Genomic DNA, 11,573 nt, shown 5'->3' on the forward strand with positions numbered 1-11,573 from the left:
TTGGTAACCTTTTACCCACATTAAAGAAATTACATCATTTTAACCTTTAAAAATAAAATTTTTATTGAGAGTGAAAGTTAAGATTATTTTTATAGTTTTTTTTTTTTTTTAATTTCATAGCTTATCCCTTGTTTGTAATAGTATTTGATTACATTAAGTAAGTAAATGATGAATTTGCATGTACATTGAGGGTGGGAGTAGAGGTGGCAATTTCTGATACGAAAACACGATTACAGAGCCAACCCGACTAATACGATACGATTGACACGAAAATCATTTTTCTAGCATTTATAACATATAAAACCATATGGAACATAAATATGAGATAACACGATTTTAACACGAAACACGATAATTGACCGGTCTAGGTGAGAGAATGGTAGGTGAAGTTTGAATTCTCAATATAATACTAGTATATAATGAAATTTGAATAAAATAAAATTGTTGAAAAGTTGAAATCACGCGCTGACAGTAGTGGTGATTTATTGGGAAAAAGAAAGAAGAGAGAGGAAAAAGAAAAGAAGAAGAGGTGGTAATGATTTGATATATTTGAGGTTGTGAACACAAAACAAAACAAAAAACATGCTCTGATATTCTGTCTGGTATTTAGGGTCTTCTTTCTTTTTCACCCGTCCCAATCCCAATATCATCTTCATTCATCTCTCTCCCCTTTCCATTTCCATTTCCATTTCCATAAAACATTAAACTGAGTCTCCTCCTTCCCTTCCTTCCTTGTACACAACGTCTCATCATGTTCCTTCGCTCTCACTGAACAACCCTTTTAATTCTTTCTTCAAAAGGTATATATACTTTCTCTTACCTTACCTATCATATCATATATACGTACTAAGTTTAGAGATTTTTCCATTTCCATACCTTAAGTCTGTATTGTATTGTATTGTATTGATGATGGTGATAGAGAAGTGATGATGACGGTTGCTTCGGCCTGCTACAAGGATATAGTCATGGACAACGGCAAGTACGTTAGGTACACGCCGGAGCAGGTGGAAGCTCTCGAGAGACTCTACCATGAATGCCCCAAGCCAAGCTCTATGCGCCGCCAACAGTTGATTCGGGAATGTCCTATTCTTTCTAACATTGAGCCTAAGCAGATCAAAGTTTGGTTCCAGAATCGACGGTTATTTTCAACTCTTCTTCTCTATTATTTCTTTAATTGTCAACTCTTTTCAACCCCTTTAACCAATTTCTACAGATGTAGAGAAAAACAGCGGATAGAGGCATCAAGACTTCAAGCTGTCAATAGGAAGTTAACAGCCATGAATAAGTTGTTAATGGAGGAGAATGATAGGTTGCAAAAGCAGGTCTCGCATCTCGTCTATGAGAACACTTTTTTCCGCCAACACACACAAAATAATGTAAATCAATCTTCTCCCATGCCTTAGTCTTTATGATTTGGCATTTGTGAATTTATTTCTTATTAAATTAAATGGACTGTGCAGGCGACCGCAGACACAAATACAAGCTGTGAATCGGTGGTGACAAGTGGTCAGCACAATTTGACTCCTCAGCAGCATCCCCCAAAGGATGCCAGCCCTGCAGGGTTAGTGGAATCTCTTCTCTTCTCTTTTGCTTTTGTTTTTTTCAAAAAGAAAAAGGGCTTGTTGGGTCACTTTCCACTTTTCATCCTCGTTTTGCACAATTACTAACCTTTGTTCTTGTAATGTTTGGTTTACGAGTTTATTCTTTGTGTATTTGCAGACTTTTGTCCATTGCAGAGGAGACTTTAGCAGTGTTTCTATCAAAGGCCACTGGAACTGCTGTGGAGTGGGTCCAAATGCCTGGGATGAAGGTTACTCCTCTCCTCACTTTTACCTTTTATTATGCATTGTGTTTAATTAACCTTACACCATCATTCCTAAAATAATGTAAACAATAAACTTGCTAAACTTCTAAGCAATGTCCAAATCATATCATACAAATCTCTTGGGGACAGCTATGTAATTCTTTTTGTATTCTAGTTTGTCCCATTTGCTTCATTAATTAACATTTTATACTTTTTTTATTTTGTTTGTCATCAATATTATCATTACCTTACGTTGAAGATAAGAAGATGGATTATAGAAACTTATAGCCTGCTAAAAAAGCGATAATTTTCTTAATTTTGTTTGTCATCTCCCTTGATCTCTTATTTACTTCTTGATCTTTTTATGTGCACAGCCTGGTCCGGATTCCATTGGAATCGTTGCTATTTCTCACGGTTGCCCTGGTGTGGCAGCACGTGCTTGCGGCCTTGTGGGTCTAGAACCTACCAGAGTAAGTTGTACCCCTGGTTCAAATGTTGGGTTTGGGTGCTTAACTATTGTTTTTGGTTTGGATTTGGTGAATAAATACTTGCTGATAAATTCTACAGGTCGCTGAAATCCTTAAAGATCGGCTATCATGGTTCCGTGATTGTCGAGCTGTGGATGTTCTAAATGCCTTGTCTACTGGGAATGGTGGAACCATTGAACTGCTTTACATGCAAGTAAGTAGTTGCTTATTGTCTTGCAGCTGTTATTGCTGACTTAGTATTGATGTTACATCTGTTTGATGTGAACTTATTTGTTTATTTATTGTTTTGGTGTAGCTCTATGCTCCTACAACTTTGGCACCAGCTCGTGACTTCTGGTTGCTTAGATACACTTCTGTTTTGGAGGACGGCAGTCTTGTGGTATGGAACTATTTCTAAGATGTATTTGAAGTTGCTTAAATCACCATTGAAGTCAATGTGCTCTAATTGATTTGTCTACTTGTAAGGTTTGCGAGAGATCGCTTAACAACACTCAGAATGGCCCGAGCATGCCACCTACACAGCATTTTGTGAGGGCTGAAATGCTGCCTAGTGGGTATTTGATTAGACCGTGTGAAGGTGGTGGATCAATTATTCACTTAGTTGATCATATGGATTTAGAGGTACCAAATTATACTTTTACAATCTTTAAGTATATCATTATCTGACTTTAGTAATCTGATCTGGGATGCTTATTACTTTATAATGCAGCCTTGGAGTGTACCTGAAGTGTTGCGGCCGCTCTATGAATCCTCAGCACTTCTAGCTCAGAAGACAACAATGGCAGTAAGTTTGATTCTGCAGCCATCCTGAATCCAAATATAAAGTTGTGCAAGCACTATAAATGTCCTTAGATTAAAAAAGTCTTAAGATCTATTCTAATGCTGGAACCTGATGCAGGCGTTACGACATTTGAGGCAGATTTCTCAAGAAGTTTCGCAGCCAAATGTCTCTGGATGGGGGAGAAGACCTGCTGCCTTACGTGCACTTAGTCAGAGACTGAGCAAGTACATATCATTACTCATGAAACTCTAAATAGTATTTCTGATACTTATGTACTGGACTAACAACTCATACCCTGCAGAGGTTTTAATGAAGCTGTTAATGGGTTTAACGATGAAGGATGGTCTCTGTTAGAAAGTGATGGCATGGATGATGTTACAGTTCTAATCAACTCATCTCCTGCAAAAATGATGGGTCTTAATATTGCTTATGCCAATGATTTTCCATCTATGAGCAATGGAGTGCTTTGTGCCAAGGCATCTATGTTGTTACAGGTAAGGATCTCTAATCTGTTGCTGGACTTGTGCTTTTTTTCTTTATCCTGGAAGACCACAAATATTAAAATAAGTGGATTCTTTCTCCTGTAGAATGTTCCTCCAGCAATACTTCTAAGGTTCTTGCGTGAACATCGATCAGAATGGGCAGACAGTGGTATTGATGCATATGCAGCTGCTGCTGTTAAAGCTGGTCCCTGTACATTGCCTGTTTCTCCGGCTGGAAATTTCGGGGGTCAGGTTATTCTTCCCTTAGCTCACACAATTGAGCATGAAGAGGCAAGTATTGTACTTCTTAATTTGTGGAAACTTTTGATAGTTGTTTTATTTACTTTTTGAAGAATAATGAATACTTCATTTTTCTTTCCTCTACTCCAGTTTTGCACAGATTTTTCTGATGAAGTAATTGATAACGCTTACTTGTTAATTACAGTTTATGGAGGTAATTAAACTTGAAAATATGGGCTACAGGGAGGACATGATGATGCCTGGTGACATCTTTCTCTTGCAAGTAAGTGCTGCATTTAAGTCAATTGAGAACAAACACTTAGAATTTGTTTTGATTTCTAATATCCATGGCTTCATTCATTGTCCAGCTTTGTAGTGGAGTGGATGAGAATTCTGTGGGCTCCTGTGCTGAACTGATCTTTGCTCCAATTGATGCCTCATTTTCTGATGATGCACCCATTATTCCTTGTGGTTTCCGCATCATTCCTCTCGATTCTCGAATGGTAAATGTTTGGCATAGATAAAGCCTGTATTCAAAATGTTATTCCTGTCGTTGATTCATTATTTTACTGATCCTAAGTAATTTTCATTTGAAATGGTTCCTAACGTTTTTTTGTTTAATATGATGTAGGATACAAGTAGCCCAAATCGTACACTTGATCTAGCTTCTGCTCTTGAAGTTGGAGCTGCAGGAAACAAAATGTGTGGTGATGTTTCAGGGCATTGTGGGAGCACAAAATCAGTAATGACAATTGCATTCCAATTTGCATTTGAAATGCACCTTCAAGACAACGTAGCATCCATGGCTCGCCAATATGTTCGTAGTATTATAGCCTCGGTTCAAAGAGTGGCATTGGCTCTCTCTCCTTCTGGTGTTGGTTCCAATCCTGGTTTTCGGCCACATCCTGGAGCTCCTGAAGCTCACACTCTTGCACGCTGGATATGTCAAAGCTACAAGTTTGTCACTTGAATCCTTTATCATATTGTTTACTCAAATGTACAATGAACAAGAATAAATCAAAATAAACCATATTCCGATATGACCTAGTCGGTCTGGTTTACTTGTACAGGTGCTATTTAGGTGTGGAACTAGTGAAAGATGAAGGAAGTGAACCGGTCCTGAAATCACTTTGGCATCATTCTGATGCAGTACTGTGTTGCTCTTTGAAGGTAATTGTGAAAGAAATATATGATGTGTGATTTTTGTTGGAGTGTAATTTATGGAATATATTTGTATTGCAGGGTGTGCCAGTATTTACATTTGGAAATCAGGCAGGACTGGATATGCTAGAGACAACATTGGTTGCACTTCAAGATATGAGTTTAGAAAAGATATTTGATGAGAATGGAAGGAAGGCATTGTGGTCAGAGTTTCCTCAAATAATGCAACAGGTACTAGTATAATAATGTTAATTATAAAAAGAAAAAGAAAAAGAAATTGTTTTGTTTGTTAGCTAATAATAAAATGATTATGGGGCAGGGGTTTATGTGGGTTGAAGGTGGAATGTGTGTGTCAAGTATGGGAAGGCCAATATCGTATGAAAGAGCAGTGGCATGGAAGGTATTAAACCAAGAGGAAGAGGAGACTGCTCATTGCATTTGTTTTATGTTCATCAACTGGTCTTTTGTCTGATTAGATACATACATACATACTGTTATGAGCAGCAACATCTGACTTTTGGCTCCTCAATTCTTTTTATAAATTATGCTTCTCTTTCACTTCTCAAGCACACTACACTCTTTTAGTACCCCTCAACTCAAGCTTGCACAAAAACAAACAAATGTCTTAGTTAAACTCAACATGAGCAACATCCAAAAAGGTAAAGAAGCCATTGAATCTCTTTGAAAAAGGAAGCAATGATCCTGTATTTACTATTTAGCTTTTATTAGTGACCTCCTGGAATCCCAATCTGCATTAGAGCAACTCTAATGGAAGGTTGTAACTTGGGGGTGCCACATGAGATAATTTACACCTAAAAGTTACAACCCATTAGAGAGTATTTGTGACTTCTTAAAACTTGAAAGTAAAAAAAAAATAAAAAAAAATAAAAGAATAAGAATGAATTCATAAATTTACACACTAAAAAGTCTTTTTATGCTTTGTAAGTGGGGCCTAGAGAGTAAAAGGTTGTAACCAAACATAGTAACAAACTATATTTATTAACAAGCTCTCTAGTGCTTGGTTACAACCAATTGGTAGAAAGTAACAACCAATTTGGTTGCACTAGAGATGCTCGTTGCATAATAGTAATGACACTTGTCTGGATCATATTTCAAATAGGGTTGGACATAATTTGGAGATTTAAATATCATCAACATTGGATTCAATCCCTATAATTAGATTGGAACAATTATATCTCATTTTCTATACCATAGTTGTTAAATCGAGATTCGATTCGTGACTCGAAATCTCATTTTGCGGATCGTGACTCGTGAATCGAATCAAATTGTAAGATTGTTATAAAAAATAAAATATTAACCATATTTAAATTTCTATCAAATATATATTTAATTTTAAATATTAATCCAAAAGCAATTTTAATATCTAAATAGAAATTATATCAAGTTATAAAAGAAAGTAGAGACGGACAGAAAATAGAAAGAATAAAAGAGTAGAACAAGACAATAACAAATAAATGAAAAAGAAGATGGAAGGTTTTGAAATTTGTAAAGTGAAGAGTCATATGATTGAAACTATTTGTGTTTCATAACTTCGGTACGTTTTTTTTTGTTTTTGTAAAGTGAATAGTCATCTTCTGCTGTACGTTTTTTAGTTGGTAAAAACTGTTTTTTTTTAAATGGTGACCTGAATCGACCGAACCAGGTGACTCGCTGACTTTGTGAATCGGCAAAATCGGTGGTGACTCGACCGATTCATGAAGCTTTCGAGTCGTACCATAGATACGACTTGAATTCTTCATGAATCGAATCGTACGAGTCGATTCGCGACTCGTATGATTTTAACAACTATGATCTATACTATTTGGTATAATCTAATTTCAAGGAGAAGGGATTCGATTAAGCTACAATGTACTACAAATATTTGGTGATTAATATAAGGGTAAATAATTTATTAGTTTCTCTATTTTGAAAAACACATTATAAAGTCCTATCTTTTGTCACTATTAATTTTTTGGTCATTCTATCTATTTTTTTAGATTTTTAACCATTATATTTAGTATAAACAGGTAATCAAAAAATAATAAAGCAAGTTAACAATAAATTACTTGCCCTTAATATAAATATCTAAATATTGTTACTTCTACAATATACTAAAACTATCCTTTACGAGATTATAGAAAATAAAAGTAAATTAACCGATGGTTACTAAAATTTAGGGCTGTTTCATAAAGGCCACTAAATATATTTTTCTTTTAATAAAGTCATTTCGACCACATCAGATAGAAAAAGTCATCAAAAGACTGAGATGATTGTCACCTTGGTAAAATTTATTTTTACATATGACATGACATCTACGTAACAAAAAATATATATATATATATATATATATTTTAGTTGTAATGTGATAGTTTCAAACAGTCATATGTTAACTAAATAAAAAATATAATATCTTTTTTTTTATGACTTGCATGGCAAGTTATTACATGGTCGTATCTTATATAGTGATACAGTAGTTTTCACCTGGTCAATCACTGATCAAGTGAATTTGGTCGGTCACCGTTAGATCTAGGAGGTATAAATCTAAGCCATACGATTGTTTTAATCTCTACCATATAATAATAACAAGCCTAAATCTAACGGTGACCGACCAAATTCACTTGGTCAGTGACTGGCCATGTGAAAAACACTGTATAGCGATATTGAATTTCATCTCAATTTTAATAGAAGCATTCTCACTTTCTTACATATCTTTTTCATGATTACGTTCAAGGTATCATTTTTTTTAAATGTAGGAGAAATCCACCTAACTAAGATCGGTCAATTAAGACTATGTTGACCAATTTGCGAGTGACTCGACTCGTGGTTATTGTCTTTTTAAAAGCATATTCAATAGAATATAACGAGCTACTTATCACACCCTTCTATTAAACCTTTTGGTTCAACTTTTACATTTTTTTAAATAATATGATATAGAGTTTAAAAGTATTTGTAGAGTTTGATAAATGGAAGGAATAGTTTAAGGAAATGATATTTATCGAGTAAGTTTGTCAATGATATTTATATTGAGTGATGGTGAGTATTAAACATTGCTAATGATGTAAAAATAATTTATTCCTTCAATACAATATACTGATAAAATCACAAACTTTTAGAAGAAATTTGAGACTTATTTATCGAGAGAAATTCTATGTATATGATATGATCTAGAAAATGAGAATTAAAGTAAAGAAATATGATATGATGATGAATACTATTAGGATCGGATAATACTATTAGGATCGGATAATACTTGGTATCTAAAAAACACGTACCGTTGAAATATGATATGATAATGAATTAAAGTAAAGAAATATGTATGGCATGTATGCGAAGGAGTAGCAAAAGGCATCCATCCACCTATGGAGATCAAAATAACCTCAAGTAAAAAAAAAGAAAAGAAAAGAATGTGGTTTGGTGGATTGGCTTAAGTACAGTGTGAATCTTGCATAAGAGTTATATTATTGGATTTCAAATTCGATATAGTATGTATATACGCGCTCAACTAGTTATAACAAACAATATACATGAATAATTCTCATATGTATCTAATCAAAACGAGTAGGAGTTGCCTAGTAGTTCTAATACATCTATTTTTCTATACAAAAACATTACTCTAATAATAAGAATTTGTCTAAGGCATCAACTCCTACTCCGTATTACTCCCTCTCATCCATGTAATGGTTTTGTAAAAATATATGTTGTTTGATCAATAGTGGAGATATATCGAACACAATGTGCCTTAAAACCAACCTTATTTTGAACAAAATAAATATCAATCTCTATATATTTACAAGCATTAGGAAACACCAAATTAGTTGTTAAATAAATGACACTCAAATTGTCACATCATAAGATTGGTAACCAATTTCATTCATCAACATTTGTAACCACCTACTCTCCAAGGTAGTAGAAGCCATGGACCAATATTCAGTTTCCATAGAGGAATAAGAGACTGTCCCTTGTTTACAAGAATACCATGATAATGATAAAAGACATTTTCATAGAAAAACAACATAACCACTAGTGGACTTCTGATCATCTTGATCCCCCGCCCCATTATGCATAAAAAATAGTGTATTTGGCCGATTCTTCCACTGTTCTCTAAACAAAGCCCATGCGACTTTGTTCCATTCAAATACCGCAAGATGTGCTGGACGGCTAACTAGTGAGATTCACAGGATGCATGCATGTATTGGGAAACTTTATTTACTGCTAAGAAGATATTTGGCATTGTGAAATTTAAATATTGGAGACGGGGCAACAATGCTTCTGTAGTGGCTTGGATCTAAAAGTTAAGCAGCATCATCTTTGCTAAGGTTTTCAGTATGATTTGTTGGAGTAGAAGCTAGTTTAGTCCTTCCCATTTTCGATTTTCCAAGATAGAGAGTTACAATATTTGGACTAATGCCATTTTCACTTAAGATTGCATATAGAAAAATTGGATTCAAGAAAAACAACCAATTTACTGTGATAGAACAGATGAACCACATAAATAAGAGAAAAGAGAAAAGATCAAAATCACTCCATGTTGTAGAAAATAGACAGTTTTGGATGTTGATTTCTCATGCCTTTCACGCCTTAGAGGGATTTATTTATGAAGGATCAACAAACCTAATAGCTTAAACATTTTCTTTCACGGGTAGACATGAACTAGTGCAGTGCAGGGTGCTGTTTACAATCTGGCAGTAAATTTCTAGATATCTCTGAATTTGGATGAATAATTTAAGACTGTCTTGCGATTAGCCGAGGAGGCAGAGGCACTCCATTTAGTGGCAAGAAAAAACCTTTCCAATACTAGCATTCATTTCATTGTTCCTGTTTTTTCCTTATGATGTACAGTAATTTTTAAGGATATCTATTTCTTGAAAATAACACAATACAGTCAATACTAACAAATAAATATTATTAGACCTGTTATGAGAAAGCTTTAGTGGTGGGAATCAGACAATCAAAATCTAGTGTCGGTATAATAAATCAATACTCCACTAATAATAAAAACAAAGTTTATGATATCAAAGTAGAGGTGGCAAAATGACACACGACCCGATTACACGACACGAACACGACACGGATTTTTAGTGTTAGTGTTGAGCTTAATAGGTAATGGGTTATTTTTGGGTTGACACGAAACTGACACGCTAATTTTTGGGTTGTGTTAGTGTTGATATGTGAACCCGAAAACGACACAAAATGACACGGATATTGAAAATTATTGTTATATTCTCTCGTGTTTTTTTATGTCACTTTATTAATAAAGATAATAAAATTATAATTATTAATTGCAAATATTGATTTGAATTTCCTAAATTGTTATAAACACATTACATGACCCTCTAACATGATATTATCAAACTTTTCGATAATTATTGTTAACATACTAATCTAAAATGATATAAAATGTTTAAAAACAGTACCATATCTTCTTATATTTTTAAGAGTTATTATTAATATATATGCATAACAAAATTACATGTAACCCGAAAACACGACACAAAATCGACACTAACCCGAATAGGTTAACACGACTTTAACACGAAAGTTTTTGGGTTGGGTTTGGGTTTACTCTTTCTGACACGAACCCGAAATGATATGACACGAACACGACTCGAACACGATAATTGCCAGGTCTATATCAAAGCTTGTCCATTTCTGACTGCAATTTCAAAAATCTATTTTCATTTCATAAAAGATTTTTATACTTTAAATGGCAAGTGTTATAATGCACTTAAATGGTAGTATATATCTTTGAAATCCAGAACCAAGTTGCGTCCCCTCACTTTGAGTGCTGTCAAATTACAATTATACAATTATATTTCAGAAATTCATTTTTCTCTTTTTATTTCCAAACACTAATTCAATAATATTTTACATATTTCTATATATTTTGGCTTCATTCACATGCTTTCTATTCACCATATAAACCTGGAAAGTTACTCATTGGGTATTGCTATATACCGCATCCAAAATTGCTAGCACCGCCCCCATTGGACAATTTTGCCCTTGCCATAAAAATGTTGTCAAAATTGAGAAAAAAAAAATTCGAGAGAAAATTTTGAATTTAGCCTAAACGGATGCGGCATACCGTCCGACCCATGGTCGGAACGGATGCGGCGTCCGTTCCACCATGGGTTGGGTGGTACGCCGCATCCGTTCCCGCCATAGGTCGGACGGTATGCGGCACCCGTTCCGGCCATGGTTGGAACGGATGCGGCATCCGTTCCACCATGGGTCGGGTGGTATGCCGCATCCGTTCCGACCATGGGTCGGGTTGTATGATGCATCCGTTTAGGCCAAATTTTGAAATATACAAAATCGTAAAATTTTTAGTGACGAAAAATATTAAATCATTCAATTTTTTGTGACGAAAAATTAAAAATTCTTCTATTTTTTGTGACGGAAAATGCAAAATCGTCATGAAAAATATGTATTATTTTCATGAGTTCTTTGATAAAAAAAAATATAAATCTTAATGTTTCCGACTCCTAATCATCCATTTTCGAGGTTCCAATTGTCACATATCAATTATTTTCATAATTTTAATTATTGTTGTTCGGGTTTATGATTTTAGAGAGAAAATGCAAGGAAGGTAGAGAGGATTTGAGCAAATTCCATTTTCT

The 11,573-nt window shown here is 34.5% G+C and overlaps 1 protein-coding gene across 1 annotated transcript; it reads left to right on the plus strand.

Moving 5' to 3' along the window:
* The first annotated feature begins 546 nt into the window (after positions 1-546).
* On the plus strand, positions 547-5,525 carry LOC136203449 (homeobox-leucine zipper protein ATHB-8-like). The gene is made up of 19 exons (XM_065994608.1): positions 547-800; positions 920-1,138; positions 1,214-1,376; positions 1,461-1,561; positions 1,720-1,810; positions 2,179-2,274; positions 2,372-2,485; positions 2,588-2,671; positions 2,758-2,913; positions 3,002-3,076; positions 3,191-3,297; positions 3,375-3,567; positions 3,661-3,846; positions 4,001-4,078; positions 4,164-4,298; positions 4,427-4,752; positions 4,866-4,965; positions 5,038-5,187; positions 5,276-5,525. The coding sequence occupies exons 2-19, from the start codon at positions 927-929 to the stop codon at positions 5,426-5,428; spliced, it is 2,520 nt and encodes an 839-aa protein (XP_065850680.1). The 5' UTR covers positions 547-800; positions 920-926; the 3' UTR covers positions 5,429-5,525.
* Positions 5,526-11,573: the final 6,048 nt, after the last annotated feature.

Source organism: Euphorbia lathyris, chromosome 8 (assembly GCF_963576675.1).
Source record: "Euphorbia lathyris chromosome 8, ddEupLath1.1, whole genome shotgun sequence".
Lineage (NCBI taxonomy): Eukaryota > Viridiplantae > Streptophyta > Magnoliopsida > Malpighiales > Euphorbiaceae > Euphorbia > Euphorbia lathyris.